This window comes from Balaenoptera borealis, assembly GCF_965194805.1.
Source record: "Balaenoptera borealis genome assembly, chromosome: 5".
Taxonomy (NCBI): Eukaryota; Metazoa; Chordata; class Mammalia; order Artiodactyla; family Balaenopteridae; genus Balaenoptera; species Balaenoptera borealis.
Genome location: NC_138862.1, coordinates 13,453,112 through 13,472,975, shown reverse-complemented (window position 1 = coordinate 13,472,975; position 19,864 = coordinate 13,453,112). Strand labels below are relative to the sequence as shown.

General features: G+C 34.9%; 1 protein-coding gene across 3 annotated transcripts in view; it reads right to left on the bottom strand.

Annotated features, from left to right (window-relative positions):
- Positions 1-19,864, bottom strand: part of SCAF4 (SR-related CTD associated factor 4) — a 56,835-nt gene that overhangs the window by 20,514 nt on the left and 16,457 nt on the right. For 2 of the 3 annotated variants that reach the window (XM_082393666.1, XM_082393668.1), the window contains exons 2-13: positions 15,093-15,176; positions 14,141-14,185; positions 12,452-12,613; positions 11,152-11,287; positions 10,686-10,825; positions 9,877-10,053; positions 5,286-5,497; positions 4,823-4,931; positions 2,851-3,015; positions 2,256-2,341; positions 1,392-1,582; positions 356-456 (exon numbers count right to left, since the gene is read on the bottom strand). In XM_082393666.1, coding sequence (XP_082249792.1) covers positions 356-456; positions 1,392-1,582; positions 2,256-2,341; positions 2,851-3,015; positions 4,823-4,931; positions 5,286-5,497; positions 9,877-10,053; positions 10,686-10,825; positions 11,152-11,287; positions 12,452-12,613; positions 14,141-14,185; positions 15,093-15,176 — 1,608 coding nt within the window. The remainder of the gene's footprint in view (positions 1-355; positions 457-1,391; positions 1,583-2,255; positions 2,342-2,850; positions 3,016-4,822; positions 4,932-5,285; positions 5,498-9,876; positions 10,054-10,685; positions 10,826-11,151; positions 11,288-12,451; positions 12,614-14,140; positions 14,186-15,092; positions 15,177-19,864) is intronic. The other variant, XM_082393667.1, reaches the window with a different exon arrangement.

Below are 19,864 nucleotides of genomic sequence, written 5' to 3'. Positions count from 1 at the left end.
TCAAACCCCCTGCACCCTCCAGAGCCAGAGTTCTATAACTGGAGATTAAATGAGTTTGTTAAATTGGTGGTTCCAGTTTGGTCTCAACTTCCAATTATCGACAAATCTACAGTTCCCCAAGCTTTGTTATATAAAGACTTTTTTAGAAAACCTTTTTAGAAAAAGGTTTTAGATTAAACTTGGTGATCCAAGAAATAGTAGTTAAATGCTAAACATGAACTCAGAACACCTGAACGCTAGCCACATCTTCTACAAACCTGGGCAAATTTTAACTTAGGTTTCAAGTCCTTAATTTCATAAAATAACATTTAATCACATCTATCTACTGTCATTAAGTAATTTAATAAATACTCACATTAATTGATTCAATTGGACCAAACTCTTCTAAGAGACTGGCAACATCCTGCTGAGTAGTCCTTTTGTCCAGCTGTCCCACCCAGAGTGTAGTACTACAAACTTAAAATAAAATTATAATCATAAAAATATACACATTCGAAAATGAATAGCACTGTACTTTACATGAAAAAAATCATTAAAGAAGATATGCATGAGTTAATTATGATACCACAAGTTTAAGTAGAAAACCCCATATACATTTAAAAAATTCTACAAAATTGTGGTAGTACTTCCAGAAATGGAACCAGGATAGTGAAAGGTACACCTGTGAGTTGGTAAAAAAAACTGGTCTTTTTGAAGACACATCTGAAGATTTCATCTATGTAAACTAGAGCCAGAGAAGCAGTATTTTGCCCAAGATCGCCCATGGCAAGTGAACACAAGAGCTAAGACTTGATCCCAACTATCTTGATCACCAACCAATTCAGTGCTTTTGTTCACAGCATGTAGCTGTTCCTTTCCAACTGTCGAGTGTGTATGATTTTTGTTTCATGTTGTGTCCTCGGTAATAAGCCTTGCAGAGTCAGAAGTTTTATACATGCCCTAGTTATACTATAAATTAAGATTTCATTAATAGCTACAGAGTTATATCAAGAATATGTCTAGCACATCTTATTAAACATATTCTAAACACATCATGAAATTCAGGAGATAATGTAAGCTAATTCATTCTGTAAATCATAAATCTTTATAAAAGAGGGCACTAGTTATTCTAGGGGGAAAAAAACCCCCACCTTTCCACCATGTGTAGGAGAACTAGTTAATGACTCTATTTCATACATTCGATTCAAGACACACTTCCTCATCGTTAGTTTGGTTCACTCCTCATTGCTGCTTTACAGCTGGCTTAATGTACAAAAGCAAATCCAAGGGTATATGCCAAAGCACAAACGAGTAAGACCTGATAAAGTGGTATTTTGCTAACGGTTATAAAACATTTTAAACTCATGACATGAAAAAAAATGCAGGAAATTTGAATATAAATGTTCACTTACCACTAGCAGTTTCTGGTTTGATTTGAGGAAGGCCTTTTTGTCGGCGCTCTCTTTCTTTTTCCCGATCCCTTCTTTCTTGGGATCGAGATCTAGGAGAATGTCGGCGTCTATCTCTGGACCGAGATCGAGAACGTCGATGACGAGACCTTCGAGTTCTAGAACCAGATCGAGATCGTCTCCTTTTTGGTGACCTAATATTTTCAGAACAAGGGAGAATGGATTAACACAAGGGATAAAAAAGAAAACGTAAGCCATGTGTTAATCTGAAAAAGAAAAAATACAACTAGGTAATTTAATGTTTGGGTACGTAAGAATTTGACAGCAGGGAATTCATTTTAAAGATTTTTAAGATGCTCAAAGTTAGAAAGCACATATATATTATAAATGAGATAAATAAGGATGCTAACTTATAAAAGTACCTCTCATCTTTGATACCTCTGGTACTATATTAAATGACATCTTTATAGTGAAGAAGCTAATGTCATCACCAAGATATACTGACTACTAGTCTCTATCTTCTCAGTAAAGTCTTTTCTGTAGGAATTAAAGCATGTAATCTGATTACAGTATTACTTATTCTCTTTCCACTTTTTTGGGTTGATAAATTGGTAAAGGAACTCTGAATACATAAATCTTATGATTCCATGTATATTTGTAAGTAGGCATTAAAGCAACTCAAAGGGAAAAAATGTGGGTTAAGATGACTTAGTTTTTTAAAATTAATACTTCTCCTACCCCCAATCCACACATGCATACAAACATACCAAGTGTTATTAGTCCTGGGCATCTGAAAACAATCCAACTTGATTTTAAATTCTGTCTCCTAAGACATACAGATTTGGATTAACATTTTCTATAAACTACCTGGATGCTGATCTAGATCTTGACTTTCTGTTATCGGACATGTGCCGCTTAACCTCTTGAATACAAGGTTGTTCTACTTCCATTTCCTTTAAAAAGAAAAACAAAACATAAAACCCGTCATTAAAAGAGAAAGTGGAAATTATAAATAGAAAAAAACGGGACAAAAGTCTAAAAAATGCTAAATTACAAATCTCTTGCTCTGAAAGTTCTCTTTTGGTTACTTGAGACCAAATTACTAGTTTAATAATGACTGGCCACGAGTGGCTTACAAGATTAGAAGAAATACTGATCTACTTCTGGAAATTATTTTGTAAAAGTTACATACTGTGTTTACCAACCATCACCTAAAGCAGTGAATTGGGCACTGTTTAAACATTCTATACTTTATCTCAATCCTCACAAACTGTATGGAAATTTGTAGTATTATGTCCACTTTCCAAATGAAAAACTTAGGTCACAGAGAGGGAAAATTTGTGCCCAAAGTAACAGTCTTTCTTCATATTCAAAATGGAAGATAACAAGCCAACAGGCAGCAATCCACTTATAAATCAAGGGAACCATAAAGATAATCAACAATCTGAGAATGAAGTTTTACCTGATGTGCCTTTTGTGTAAGTGGTTCACTTTGTGCCTGAAAGGAAGTTTGGAAAGGCTGCTGCACGGGTGGAGTTGGAGGAATCACGGACTGAGCCATGGGAGGAAATGGAGGTGTAGGAAGAAGGCCAAATCCTGGCATCTGTCCATTAGGAGGAAGTGGAACCTTTTGTTTTTTAAAAAAATTGTATGAGCAGACTTTAAGTAATTAAAAAAAAAAACCTTAGTTACTTCATATAAAACTAAAATATCTTCAATAAATTTTGATCAAGGAAAAACTGACACGCAACCGATGACTGACAATTCCTATTGGTACAATCTTTATCCAAAGAATTGTTATATATCCAAGAATACAGGTTAAAAATCCTACAACTCATTTTAAAATTATGACTACATGATCTGGTTTTATAATTTAAAAACATAACTTCATTTATATGAGGAAGCAATGTGACGGACTGAACTTAAACTCAGAGGTACTCTCTATCGCAAACTCTCTTCAACTTTAAAGGCAATTAAGCTTTGGGGGGAGGAAAAGTGGCTAGAAGCACTGACTTTCAGGTTTATTTTAAACATTTTACTCCATGGGGAGTTTCAACCAACATGCCTAGGGTTTGAGAACCAGTAATACATAATACTTAGGGTTCGATATTTAGGGTTTCAAATATCATAATAATGAGAGTATTATGCCACAGTGTAACAATTTTCTACATGTGACATTCCAACGCTAATAGAATTAAAAGTATAAATGTAATGTCATTATAGTATCACAAAATATCTTTCTAAATTATTAACTTTCAGTAATTGTTAAACATTAGGAAATAAGTTCATAGGTTTTCTTTGTATTTTAAACAGGCTTACAAAATATTTTTCAGACTTCATTCATCAGCAAGTCATTAAAATCACAATATCAATTTCATATGACCAAATACAGGCACATCTCAGATTCGATTCCAGGCCACTGTAATAAAGCGAATATCGCAATAAAGCAAGTCACATGAATTTTTTGGTTTTCCAGAGCATATAAAAGTTATGTTTACACTATACTGTAGTTTATTAAGTGTGCAATAGCATTATGTCTAAAAAAACCAACACATATACTTTAATTAAAAAACACTTTATTGCTAAAAAATGCTAACAATCATCTGACAACACATGGTTGCCACAAACCTTCAATTTGTAAAAAATGCAGGATTTGTGAAGAACAATAAAACAATGTATGCCTGTAAATAGAATGGACTGAACATGATACAGACAAGAAAATGAATATATTCTGAAGAGACTTCTTAGAACACTTTCTAAAGTAAGTCTATAAAGTAGTATTTCCCAAAGGCTGGTTGTACAACAGAATCGTCACACAACTAAAAATAAATAAATAAATATTCTCTAGATTGACTGTAGCACCAGAAGCCCAGGATTTGTATTTTTTCCTCCTTATCCCCATAATTTAGATGCATGGTCAAGTTTAGAAAACTCTGAATTAGAGGATTTACTAAAATAAACCCAATGAACAAACCTTTATTAACTTCCTTCAATTCTCCAGTATACTGTGCTCCTTTTACTGCAGATTTCAAACTATATTCCTGAATGTTGAAGAGCTGAAAGCCCTCTAAAGCACTGAATCACACAACATTAAAAAAGAAAAAAGGAAAAAAAAAAAAAAAAAAGGTTTCTCACAAGGGAAAGAGCTGTATAACTAAACAGGCCAGTTCCCTGAAATAGAACCACAATCTCTCTCTAAACTATTTAAACAAAAATGCCTATTAAATTATTAGCATGTAATGTTTAGCATCTGTGTTTTAATTAAAGCAAAAAGCAACTCGAATCAGTTACGTGCTCAACAGCTTTTACTGCAGCTATAGTACTATTTAGCCATGCACACTGCTAAGTAACAGTGGTCTGGGAAGTGCAACCCATATGCTCTAATGAATAGATCTTCAGTTATTAAAACTCAGCTATAAGAAAAATGCCTCTACCTGATGGTGCACTGGATCCTGCTGTATTGCCATCATTCGAGGTTGAAACTGATCCATGTTTTGGTGCTGGGTATATGCTGGTTGCTGCATGCCATCTCCAGGAAATCCACTAAAAAAGATGAGTAGTCTTTTTACCCATTCGAAAACACATGAATCTTAGCCACATTTATACTACAGAAACTTAAAGAATGCTGTTCAGGAGTTATTAATAATCAACATTTTACTGAATCATATATTTGCCTATATTAACTTAAATACAGCATTTTCCCCAAAAGTCATTTTTTATTGTAAATCTGACAGGATCTCCTCTCCATTCAGAAGAAAACCCCAAATGCCACAACTTAAAAAAAGAATTTTAAACGACTATATGAAAAATGATTTCGTTATTAAGTGTTACTTGCATTATGCCTTATAATGACTATCAAATCTCTATCTGCTGAGGAATCCAATGAAAGCAACTCACAAGGGTGCCTGTGGAGGAGAAGCAGCGGTCGCAGCAACAGAAGGTACAGCAGCAGCAGGTGCAGAGGGCGCAACAGCAGCAGCAGGTGCTGTGGTGGCGGCGGTGGCGGTGGCGGTGGTGGTGGCGGCGGCGGCGGCAGCAGCAGCATCTTCTTTCTTTGCTTCTTCCACAGCTTCCGGCTCATCATCGTAATCAAATCTATCAAGTAGCTTCTGGAATAGGTATGTATGTCAATATTCCATTTTAAAATTCAGACTGTGATTCACTGAACAAAAAACTTTATAAAAACAGATATTCACCACCATCTATAATCCCACAATGCTGTCATGTACAATTTCACCTTCCTACATGCCTCTTAGGACCCTAGTTCATAGACAATTTTTACACAAATGCCATTTTGAAAAGACACTTTAAAAAATTCTGTTTTTCTTCCCCAATTCTAAGTACAGTGTTTTCTTTTTGACTATTTTCTATATGATTTTATAACTAATTTAGTGATAGAAAGATTTTACTCAAACATTTATTTTCCTAGACTAAAAACTTTTGGAACTTTGCACACGTGAAAATGGGTACACGTTTTCAGTCGGCTTTGTAAAATGTACAAAAAGAAAGACCATCTTATCCAATCATTATAAATGCCTATAGAAAAATGTCCATATGCCGCTTGATCGAGAATATGAAAAAGAAAAAAGAGAATGGCACAGACAGGGCTGCAAAGTCTACCTGTGCACTTTCTTCTTTCTTAAAGCTTCACAGCTCACCTTAGATTACCAGAAACTTTCATTAAAAAAAAACAAAAACAAAAAAATCAAAAAAACCAATCAGTGCACTTCACAGGATCACATGTCTAGAAAGAAGAGCCATTTAAAATATGGTTACATTTATTAGAAAAAAAGGAATGAAAGTAACACAACCACTACTGTGTTTTGGTAGATTATACACAGTATTTCATCATCAAAAGAAGCATGCAAGGTAGATATAGTTTCTTCTTCTTACAGACAAGGAGACTAAGGCTCAGGTAATTAAGAAACATAACCAAGACTGTACAGTTAATACATGTACAATTAGGCTGTGGACAATGGTCTTTTCTACCTCAAAGCCCTCAGTCTCTGGCATCCAACAAGGCAGTCATTTCTCTCAGGCTGTGCCCTTCCTGCTCATGGAATTCCAACCTCAAATTTCTAAATTTGTGTTGTTCTGTGATAGTTCTGCCTGGAAATTCTGGTTCTACTTTATTGGACAACAGATTTCTAAATTAGGAAAGGAAGTCCCCTTCTTGGACAACACTTCTGTTTCTTTATTCATAATTCCAGGCCACGTTACTAAAAGTTCTTATTATAACCGAGCGATCTAACATGGCCCAGGCACCTTGCTGCTTTACGCACATTAGCTTACTTAACCCTCATGGCAATAAAAAAATATAGGTACTACCATAGCTCTTTTACAGTGATACACAGTGAATACTGTAACTCAACATCAAGACAGAGTCAATGACAGGAGCCAAAATTAAAACTTGGGTCTAACCTGTCTACAAAAAAAACCACGAAGTCTATGATCTTTGCAGTTTATCGCATATAGACATGTTCCTTAAAGTTTTACGATTTATACCTATTGCTTTGGGAGAAGATTTGAAGCAATTAAAAAATTAAACTGAGATCTCTACTATCTAAAAAGACATTTCTGTTGCTTTTTAGGAAACTGAAGATCTATGAAGCAGCCAAAATAGAAAAACTGTTCCCAGTCAGCTGTTTGACTAGCTTAAAATAGACCTTTATAGTCAAAGGAAAAGCACAGAATTCCTTTTTCTAAACTTAATGTAACTAACAAACACTGGCCAACCCACTTAAGATAAAACACTACAGGAATTAGTTGCAATTCAAATTAACAACAAAATAAGCATGTCAGTAGCACTGCTATTACTCAACATTTCTTTTTTGGAAGTCCTAGCCACCAGAACAGTAAGAAAAGAAGAAGAAACAGGCCTAGATGTTGAATGGGAAAAGTCAAATTTAGTAGCCTAGAAAATCTAAGAGAACAACTAGAAAACTAAGCTTCTAATACCATGATAATTTACAACAGAAAATAAAAATCAGTAGTTTCCCTGTATGGCATCATTAACTAAACAAAAGTGTTATGAAACACTAAACATGAAAAATGAGTAAACATCTAAGAATAAATGACACAAGAAATGTGTAAGACATATTAAAAATCTAATACATTGAGATTCTGTATAAGAAATTATCAGTACTTCTTAAATTAACCTATAAATTCATAAAAATTTATGCTAAAGTTCATCTGGTAAAGTATCCTGTGATGATCAATTATATGTGTCAACTTGGCCAGGTTATGGTACCCAGTTGTTTGGTCAAAGATTAATATAGATGTTGTTGTGAAGGTATTTTAAAAATGTGATTAACAGGGAATTCCCTGGCGGTCCAATGGTTGGGACCCTGCACTTTCACTGCCATGGGCCCAGGTTCAATCACTGGTCGGGGATCCCCGCAAGCCACATGTGCGTGGCCAAAACAAACAAACAAAACAAAACAAAGAAAACACTGGGAATTCCCTGGCAGTCCAGTGGTTAGGACTCTGTGTTCTCAGGGCCCGGGTTCAATCCCTGGTTGGGTACTAAGGTCCCATAAGCTGCATGGTGCAGCAAGGGAAAAGAAAGTGATTAACATTTAAATTAGTAGACTATAAATAAAGAAATACACTCCATAATGTGGGTGTGCCTCAACCAATCAAAGGCCTTAAGAGCAAGGACTTAGGTTTAGGTTTCCCAAAGAAGGCATTCTCAAGACAGCAACATGAAAACCTTGCCTTGCAGAATTCAGACTCATGACTGCAGCGTTAACTCTTACCTGAATTTCCAGCCTGCCACTCTGACCTACAAATTTCAAATTTGCCAGCCTCAACAACTGTGTGAGCCAATTCCTTAAAGAAAATCCCTCCCTTTCTCCCCTTTGTGTGTCTGTGTGTATAACTGGTTCTGCTTCTCTGGAGAAGCCTAACACATATGCCCAAGAATAGCCAAAGAATGCCTGAAAAAGAGTAAGGGCAGAGAACACATCTAGAAATGAAACACAAGTTGCAAGTGTTTAAACTGTTATGTTGCAGAAATAAACAAAGATATTAGTGGGACAGAACAGTGTCCAGTGACAGACACAGAAACAAATGGGAATTAAACGTATGACAAAAATTGTGAGAATTGGCTATTTCCAAAACATAAAGATTTAACTATCTTGAACCATATTCTAAAATAGGTTCTCGATAGATTGAGACAAACATGAAAAGCAAAAATATAAAACTACTAGAAGAAAGAGAATTTTTAATACAAGTTCAGAGAGTTTTCCTAATCACAACACAACACAGAAGACTAAAAAACAAAACCACAATACATAACAATTTATGTTCACATATGGATGGGAACATACACAAATCTGTTCAAAGCAGAGTGGAACTGATTTCCCTTTTTACTTTAGAACTTTCGGTATTATTTGCATTTTTTTCCCTAAAAGCATGTATTTCTTTTGTACTCAAAAATTTTATCCAACCTTCTTTTAATAAGTAGTCATTCATAAATCACTAAGATAGAATAACAAGCAGTAATTACCATATGGATTCTTAATTTGGACTACCAGCAATAAAGTTATTGTATCTTAGAATGTTAGAAAGAATCAAAAATTTTAGAGATGATTAAACTAAAAGATACTTCATTCTAGGATTTTCAAACTTTTGTGGTTTTTGCACTGCAACTTGTAAAATGAGATGAAATTGTATATAGTCATAAATCCAGTAAATAGACATGACATAAACAGACAAGAGTGGAGTTGTCTGGGCTAACATTTCAACAGGAAGCTCTAAGCTGTGCATATTCAGCACACCTATATCCTTAGTGGCAGCTCCTTAAACATAACGAAGGCCCAACAGAGAAGTTGGGAAGACACTCAACCAAACCAAACCCTCATATTATACATACGGTAACTAATGTTTTTAACAGCAGAAAACAGAAAGCAACTTAAATGTCTATCAATAGGGGAATGGTTAAATTGTGATGTGTCCATGTAATGGAATACTCCTAATAAGCACTCAGTAAATGTGTAGATTTACATCTATTTACCTTAACAACAACAAAGAGACAAGAGGATTAAGATCAAAACAAGCAAGTTAGAAACAGTGTGTATGTATATATATGTGTATATATATACTAAAAACACACACATATTTTTATATATGCACACACATATATAATGACCAAAAAAGAAAAGCATATATCCAGGAAATCAATTCTGAAAAGATATACAGCAAAATGTTACAGTAGTTACCTTCACGTATGGGGGTTAATGGTGAATGTTCCCCTGTTTACTTTCCTTTACACTGTTTACTTTTCCTTTATATTGAAAATTGTGCAATGAGTATATATTAGATTTTTAACCAGGAATAATAATCAATGTTTTGATGTCGAGGGGGAAAATCCCTCAAATCACAAAACAACAAAATGAACAAGCCAGAGAAGCTAGAGAAGGGGTAACTTCCACATTCCAAGTTGAGAGATGTAAACAATGGGGTGGGTTATGTGAGAGAAGCATACCTTGTCAAATGCAGTTTTTTGTTCAGGTTGGGGGAAAGCAGCTTTTTGTTCAGGTGGTTGTGTAGGAGCTGTCTTTAACTGAGCTGTGATAGCCTGAACCTGAGCCATCACAGCATTGTCAATGGCGGGAGACTGTGGTTTTGGAGGCTGTTGAAAAGTCTGAAGGATCTGCTGAAGCTTAAAGAATGGGAAGACTGATAAACCACATAATAAAGTATAATCACAGTATCAAAAGTTAATTTACTAAAAAAAAAAACCTTAATGGTGACTCAAAATAGCATAGGCACAGAGTAAACTGGAAAAAGGAACCAACCTTTTAATAACGGTTAAGTTTATTGTGAATGAATGTATCAGGGATATAAGATGTATCACTTAAGTTTAAAAATGTATGCTGATACCCCAACAGTAGAAAATGATGGTCAGAGAAAAGAGAAAATACACTGAATTGTGAACAAGGTAAATATGTTTTCTAAAAAAGAGTAAAAAAAATCATCTCCACCAATTCAAATAATTTTAAAATCAACTGGAAATGCTAGAACTGTGAGCAACAATACCACCGCTCAGCAGTTCCGCAGTTCTCTCCAAAGGGGTACTGCTATTTCTCAGTGTGCTGTTCCCTTGTTTTTCACCTTTCCCACATTTCCCCTATTATCCCTATGTAGTATCCCTTCCCTTCCTAGTAAAGGCCTTTCTAGTTGAAAAGTAGAAATATTTCCTCCCCACAATGTGCTCATTAACTAGGAATGAAAAATAAGAACTGACAACAGTACCTAACTGCAAACAATTTAATCTTTGGATAGGCAGTTTACCTGTTGACCTTGAGTTGTCTGAAACAGTTGGGCCACAGCAGCAAAAGCATCAGAGCTGGGCAACTGTGGTACAGTTGGTATGGAGTTTGTAGTGGCTTGTGAGGGTTCAGAAGAAACTTTAACAGGAGGTGGAGGTGAACCTAATAAAGAAAAGATCATTACGCCCTCAGTAAACTTTAACTCATAAATATTCCTTTTAATCTCCATTAAGCTTCTTCACTAAAATAATGCTCCATTTAGTTTAACATACAGTAAAAAATACAGATTATGGTAATACAGCCTATACTGTAACAAGCACTGAATACTTTTATTAGAAATAAGAATTATGGGAAGAAAACTATACCTTCCAAGATGTAAACTCAAGTTTCTTTCTTATAGAAAACTTCCATCACTATAAATAGACTCCAAACACTTCATGCACAAAAAATTATACCATCTTCTAAGCTCACAGATACACCTGCCATACCTTCATTATTAGTAACATTTTCTGTTACTGGGGCGGCATTACTGGTTCCTGCTGCCATGTCCAAAAGCGGTTGAATAATTTCAATTTTGAATACTCCATTTTTTTGCCAAAGGTTCAGCACACGAACTATTTTACTCTGTTATGTGTGAGAAAACATGAATATACGATAAATATTTGCATAAATAATTTATTATACCTCTTACAAAAAGAGGAGGAAAAAAAAAACACCCCAGGCTAATATTTCCATGCTATATCTGTTTCATAAACAGAAAAAAAATCTATCATCAGAATTACAACCTGGTTAAATTACACTAACTGACCTTTCTTCAGTAGTGCAATCTAGAGTAAGAAACAGAGGGGGGAAAGAAAGAGAAAAGAAATATAACCTAGAGAATCAAAAGAAATGCATTATAATACTTAAAAATGTATCTGAAGTTTCCATTATATTTTACTTATGATTACAAAGAAACAAAAAAAACAACCAGTTATCTTAGAGAAGTGAAGAATTTTCCAGGATGACTATAACAGTTAAAATATTTAAGACAATTATTGGCCTGTAATTGTTAGGTAAATTGTTTTGTGGACTAGTAAATATGAAGGAGATCCAGAGAAAACGTGTTATTCATGGTTGTAACGCTTATTTCCTACTCAAGGAATGATCTTCTTTTCTCTTGTATATTTTCCCCACAAGAGCATTCCTTCAAGAATATAAATACAGAATCCATAACACTCAAATTTATATGCCGTTTACTGTAGTCTCCAGTCTTCATTATTCTGAGTTTACCAGTGCATTTCTCCCACCTATTGGAATGTAGTTTTCTGTCTATAATGTTTTTCTATCTTTTTATAGTACATAGTAAAACCAGCTATAAATGTGAGGAATTAAATACTGTAGTCTGATTGCTAATGAATACCATTTACGCTCTAGCAGCTCTATATGCTGGGGAAAGCCATCAATTATTGGTCCCTTCCTTTTGGAATAAGCAACAATCTGAGATAAGCATTGCTCTCCTCTACTTGCAGAATTTCTTTACCATTCAACCACAAGAAATCTTTCCAACAATGTCTTCTTAAAGCAAGATTGTGTTCCTTTTATATTTCAACAATACAACATTCCTGAAGGACTTCCTAAGAAAATAGATATGACTACTATAGAAAAAACTGGGTTTTGTTTCAAGTTTATGATTATCTTTCTAGTAATACAGTAGGCTTTAAATATCTAATATACATTTAAATAGATTTAAGTAGAAACAAAAACAAAACAAGAATACAAACTTAATTTAAAAATTATAAACTATACCTTATCTTCAGATGGACAAAGATACAAATATTGGAATGTGGCAGTTATGTTTTTAGAGAATCTTGGCCCAAAAACATCTTTATCAGTTCCAAACTGATGACGAGACTGTCTCACAATTGAGTCGATTACATATAATCCCGGAACCTTGTATTCTGGTTTACACTACAAAGATTAAAGATGTAAATTCAATACAGGAAAAGCAAATCACAATTTGACACCCATTAATCTCACTTTTATGAAACTATGTATCCAAGAATTACTTCTACTTAGAAACTACTTGAATGTTTAGTTCTCACTGGCTAGCTTGTCAAATTTCCCACAGGTCTGTACAGAACTGCCATTCTCTTGATACTTCAGACCCCCAATATTTTACTTTTCTCTGATCCCTCTGTCTCCCCACGCACAACTTCCCAAAATCAACAGTACTTTACCAATCCCTAAGCCACCTCCATACAAATCCACTAATTATGGATAAATCTCTGCTGTAATTCACATCCTGCTCAAAAAATAATTTTTACCTTTTAAAATTATCAAGGAGATCATTTTAACAACATATCAATTTCAATTCTATTAAAGTACAGTACCAGAGAAACAAAAACTAAAAGGAGAGGTCATTTTTCGCCTTTCAAATTGACAAGGTAAAATGAATAGACAGACACCTGCACACATTTCTGGTGGTACAACCTTTATGAAAGATGATTTAGCAATAAAAGTAAAGCCCTTATTTGATCCATCAAGTCTATTTCTAGAAATTTATCCTAAGGAAAACAATTAAGATGCCTCTGAATTTTTTCCACAAGGCTAGCCACTGAAGTGAAATGTCCAGTAATAGGGAATTGGCTCAGTAAATCGTGAAAAACAATCATATGTTAGAACACTTTGTAGATGTTTATAATAAATTCCGTGGGAAAAGCAGGTTATCCATCAGCCTATGTCTCCATTTTCCTTTTATAAATGTACATGTACATACTAAAACATGAGTAAATATTCATCATAACTGGGGTGCTGGCATATAGGTAATTTTAATTTTTTTTCCGTTTTATTTACTGGTACTTTGATTTGCTACTATAAAAACCTCTATTGACTATACTTTTTGGTCTGTTGGAGCTCTAACTCCTGTCTCTCAGCCAGTATTAAATGGCCATGGACCAGAGACACTTCCACACACATTTATTAGTGTGTACTACATGGCACAGCTCCAGGTTGGGGGAGAAGACAAGGATGTCTAAGTAAGCCTCTGTTCTCAGTCTTTTACTGAGAAAGACGTGTGCTAATCACACCATATAACTGTAGAACTGAAAAACTGTTTAATTATGATGGGAGCAGGGGCAAGTTGGAAAAACTTTACGAAGTGATTTCATTTGAAGTACTCCAAGATGAGTTAAATGTCAAGAGAGTAGACAGGGCAAAAGGGAGAGGAGGCACATCAGGCTCAAGGAAGAGTCCTGTTCAGTAGAGAAGAAACTGTTGTTGAATCCTACCTCATAGTAAGTGCTCAATCAATAGTACTGGTATAAATTTTTGTTTTGTTAGGAAAAAACAAAAAAAACTCTAGTGATTAAAAAGAACTTCTAGTGACAACTTTTCTGTAGAGTGGCTTTAGAAGCAATTATCCAAATTACAATTTACAAAGTAAATTACAAATACTGATCACAACTAAAATGAGGTAATAAATAAATGGATAATTACCTTTTTGATGAACTTCTCTACTATTTGAACTACATGCTTATAAAGCTGAAAAGAATGAAAAGAAAATCATTATGCAGTTTACATACTTATACATTTCCTGTAATTAGAAAATACGTAAAAATCTTGAAATTTGCACAATTTGAATTAATTCCCAAGATAATACTGAAAAAAACATGGGAAATAATCCATAGTCAACCTGTAGTCAACAACTGAAAAAATCTTAACAAATCATAAAGAAACTACAAACTAAAACAGAAAACTACAAAAATTCCCCCAAACACAAGGTCCTTTTCTTAGATTTTTAATCAGTAAATCTTCATAAAGTAGTTTATCAAGGAACTTTATGAGAGGGATAAGAACAGTGGAACTGGAACTAAATAACGCAGTTTTTAAAGAGACTCACTTATTTAAGGTGTGACTGGGTAAGACATTGAATTTCATGAAGTCCAAGGTTTTTAAATAAAAATGAAGCTAATACTCCACTGATTTATGATAAGAATTAAATGAAAACAAAACAAAACAAAAAAACAAAAAACCCTCTGCCATTCTACTCTCTACTTCAATGAGTTCAACTTTTTTTTAGCACCACACACAAAAAAGGCAATTATGTGAGGTGATGGACGTGTCAATTGGCTTAATTGAGGTAATCATTTCACAATGTACACGTATATCAAATCGTGTTCTGTTACATGATATTACTGAATTTGTCCATTATACCTCAGTAAAGCTAAAAAATATAAAGGGGAAATACTAACAACAAAACAGGTTTTGAAATAATACGTTACAATGTAGATGCACCATACTGTATTATTATGTACTTTCAGCAAAACCTGGTTAGTGTTCTTCGATTCAGGCCTGAACTAATTCACAAGATGAATTCTCACATTTAACAATAACATTTTCAAAATTTCAAAAACATTTTCCAAATTAAATATATTTCTTTTACTCTTACCTTAATAGCTTTAATAGCAGCTTTCGTGATGAGAATCATCTTGGCTCGAGAGATGGGAGGTTTCATATCCATAAGTGAAAAGAGCTTAAAAAACAGAAAAAGGGGAAAAAAATGGTTTAATTACAAGTAAAATTAGAGGTTAATCCTTCAGTTCTACAAATATATTTGTAATATATTAACTAAAAGAATAATAAATTTTTGGAACTAAGTTTAATAATTCGTCTAGCAAAGAAAAACAAGAGCTTTCCTACATACTGGCATCCCCACTTCGAAAATACAATGGGAAAAAATCATATTAAAAGTAGCAAAAAAGGGGGAAAAAGGTAAACTATTTATAAAATCTGTAACAGAAAAAATTACAAAACTTTACTGGAGAACTCAAAAATGATTTGAATGGAAACAAACACACCATGTTCCTGTACTGAAAACAGCAATACTGTGACTCAATATTTAATATTTCATTCCAAACCTCATTGAGATTTTGGAGAACTTCAAATAATTCTAACTTTCATTTGGAGAAACACATGTATTACATCAGGCAAGAAATTTAACATGCCATTATAAAGCTTGAATTCACAATTTCTTGATTTAGTCAGGAATAAAAATGACACCATATTTAACAAATCTCACTACAGTAAATCCAACAATCAGGTGCTCACAGGAGACTTAACCACACATACATACTCCTTCCCCCTAAAGTTTAAATCCAACCAAGATATAATGACAGCCCATAGAGGGTTACAAAGATAAAAGACATTAAGCTTATATCTAGTTTCTTAAATTCTTGTTTTTGTTTTGTTTTAATCATAGACACACACATACTCTTCTAAAAATACATCTTGAAATAAGTTTCAGGGCTTCCTGAGCATTATCAACCTTATATGAACCATGTTTCCATTTCTTTCTAATTAATGTTGGTATTTCAAATATGGAACCCCTAAGACATAGACCATCTTTACTAGACCACTACTAAGAGGCTACCCTAAAGAACAAAAGTCTCCTTTCCCAGAATAAATAGCCCTACCTGGCAACATACCTTAAATTCCCTGGCAACAGAATTTTCACAGCTTTTCAAAACTACAGACACAATGGACTACAGACAACGGTAACAGTAATTTTTAGAAAAAGTATGCAATGAAAGATATAATCAATATAAGAACCAGATACATACTCTGCCTAAGCAGAGAAAGGTAGAATTTTTCCATAAATAATACTAAGATACAGAAAATGGGAAAAACACAAAGATATTAACAGAGAAATTCATTTTTTAAAAAGGGATTAAGTAAATAAGGTCATTCTTTATCATTTTATTTACCAACATAATTAAAATTCTCCTTGAGAATAAAGGCTCACTAATTGAAAAACAATTAGAAAGGAGATGGTAATCTTTGAAACTATAAAAACCAATGAGAAAATACAAAATGATTTAAAATATTTCAACTTCAACACAAACTGAAAAATATCAACACTGCATGAGATATACAGCACACATTTTATAAAAGGGCATGTTCTGCCCATTTCTAACTTATAAAAGTTATTAAGACAGTTGTTTATTACCGTGGTTCTATTTCCTTCTCTGGACCTTAAAGCAGAGAAAGGGGATACAAAAAAGTTTACACATGGATCTTAAGAATAAGCAACAGTGGGACTTCCCTGGTGGCACAGTGGTTAAGAATCCGCCTGACAGTGCAGGGGACATGGGTTCAATCCCTGGTCTGGGAAGATCCCACATGCCGCAGAGCAGCTAATAAGCCCATGCACCACAACTACTGAGCCTGCGAGCCACAACTACTGAGCCCATGTGCCACAACTACTGAAGCCCACGCGCCTAGAGCCTGTGCTCCACAACAAGAGAAACCACCGCAGTGAGAAGCCCGAGCACCACAACGAAGAGTAGCCCCCGCTCGCCGCAACGAGAAAAAGCCCACGTGCAGCAACAAAGACCCAACACAGCCAAAAAAAAAAAAAAAAGAATAAGCAACAGTGAGAACTACTTCTCTGGCCATTAAAAGCTTAGAGAATCATATTTCAATGAAGCCTAAGCCAGAGCTAATATTCATTTAATGTCCCAAATAGCACTTCTTGATTATTTCCGCAGTAGGGAACTCCCCATATTAAACAAAACAAAACAGACAACTGAGCACAGAAGACAGACCACTGTTATCTTCTGATGAAACACTCCACAGTCTATACTTAAATCATAATTTACTTAAAAAAATTAAAATACAGGCTACAGGCAATAGAACAGCAAGAGAGCATTCAAGTGCTACCATCTAAGAGACAGAGGAAGGGTGTTTATTCCACTAAAGAAGGCACAACTCAGGAAAAGAGGAGGGAACCAACACTGAGTGCTTAGGTATAAGGAAGAATTACCTTTGGTGGTACGTTATCTTATTTAATCATATTAACAATTAACATAGACTGTTACACCTATTTTGTGATGATGCCCAGGGAATGGGTCTGGCCTAGAATTTGTTGATTTTAAAGCTTACAGTCCTTAATAGCATAGTCATCTCCTTATACAATGCTGCTTATTGACTAAATACATGCAGAGACCATTAACTATGATGGGGAATACAGACAAAATATCAAGTAGGCATCTGTGCCTGTCTATACGTATATTGTATTGATTCAGGGATAATGATGAGACATACTGAGTTTAATTTGGCATGCCTACTGAATATTCAGGTAGAGATTTCAGCAGACTGGAAAATGCATCTTGAACAAAGAAGAGGTCCTGCTAGAAACTGAAAGGTCACAGAATCAAAGCCATGAGGATGAGTAAGACGAGAACAAAGATGGTATAATTAACTAGGGTATACCAAGTATTTCAATGTGGTACAGAGAAGGGGGTTGCACAAAGGAACACCAGGAAAATAACAGAAATTAAAGGTATTTGGCAAGGTCAAATGCTATAAATTAGTTTTTGTGTATGGAACGACTAGTATATCATCTGCAACAGGGCAAGTGCTCAATAAACATCACTAGGTGCAGTGTTCTCCCTGTTATTACATATCTGCATTCAGAATTAATGTAATCTGTCAAAGAAAACAAATGTGTCAAAGCAGCCAGAGAAAACCATGCAATTCTCTTATATAAAATAATAGCAGCAGTAGGACCCAAAAGGTACAAAACCTCCTTAGAAAGCCTTAGTAAGAAAAAAATACTTGTCAGCAACAGATATGAGTTTGTCTTTTTGCTGTCACCAGCTAAATAACTATTAGAAAATACTAAATATGAACACTGTTCTGTTGGGTGCCTGATTTACAAAGTATTCTAAAAATTATGAAGAATCACGCACAATGATCCCTTATATCAATAAAGAACAGTTTCAAAAGAAGATAAGGAAGGAGCATATTTGGCCCATGACACCTGTAGAATTCATAGTGTTTGGGGGTTAGTCAAAGTAACATGATACTCTGCTATTTATTAACAGTATAAACTTTGACAAGTTTAGTTAACCTTTTCTAAATTTCAAGGACTTCTGAAATCTGAAAAAAAGGATTAGTAGTACTCATTTCACCTCATAAGACTGTTAGGATTAAATGAGATAATGTATATAAATCTCTTAGCCTAGTACCTGACATATAAATGGCTCAGTAAATAGAGGTATATAACGCCCTGGGAATCTTGACACACACCTCGAGTTTAATTTTTTGTTATGGTTTACCATAATACCTTTTTTGTATTACATCTACTATTCAAGTGCTAACTGAATTTAGAGAAATTTTCTCTATACTGAAAATGCAGTAGTATCAAAGAGTTTTAAAGCTGTATAGCACCTTAGTACGTAATCCAGTACTCATACCAAATTCAGAACTGCTTTCACAATACACCTGGCAGGTCCCATATTAGTCCACAGGCTTAATAACTCATAACTAACCTGCCCCAATGGTTACAGCAGTCTTCTTTGTACTGACCCCAAATCTCCCTTCTGATAACCTTCCCTCCCTCTCCTGTTCTAGTTTTGCCTCTGGAGCACAGAACAACAGTGATCTTTCTCATGTGATAAAATAAATATAACCAAGCATGTTTCCCTTTCTCTTATCTTCTTCAACTATTAGCCAAATGATGTGATTTCTAGATCCGACTATCCTGGCTAATTCCTTTTAAGTATGATAAACCAAAATAAACAGGGCCCAGATATATTCCTGTAGAATCTAGTGGATTGTCTTTTGTATTAGTTTCCTATTCCTGCAGTAACACATTAGCTTAAAACAACACTTCCAGAAGTCAGAATCTCCAGACTTCCCTGGTGGCGTGGTGTTTAAGCATCTGGCCTGCCAATGCAGGGGACATGGGTTCGAGCCTTGGTCCGGGAAGATCCCACATGCCGTGGAGCAACTAAGCCTGTGTGCCAAAACTACTGAAGCCTGCACGCCTAGAGCCCGTGCTCCGCCACAAGAGAAACCACCGCAATGAGAAGCCCGTGCACCGCAAGGAAGAGTAGCCCCCGCTCGCCGCAACTAGAGAAAGCCTGCGCGGAGCAACAAAGACCCAACACAGCCAAAAATAAATAAATAAATAAATAAATTTAAAAATAAATAAAACCGTACCTTGTTTAAAAAAAAGAATCTCACTAGTCTGAAACCAAGGTGTTGGCAGGGCTGCCTTCGTTCTGGGCGCTCTAGGTCAAAATCTATTTCTTGCCTTTTCTAGCCAAAGGGTGCCTAAATTCCTTTGGCTCATAGCTGCTTCTTCCATCTTCAAAGCTGGCAGCATAGCATCTTCTCTCTTCCCTAACCTCTGCTTCCACTGTCAGAGCACTTTCT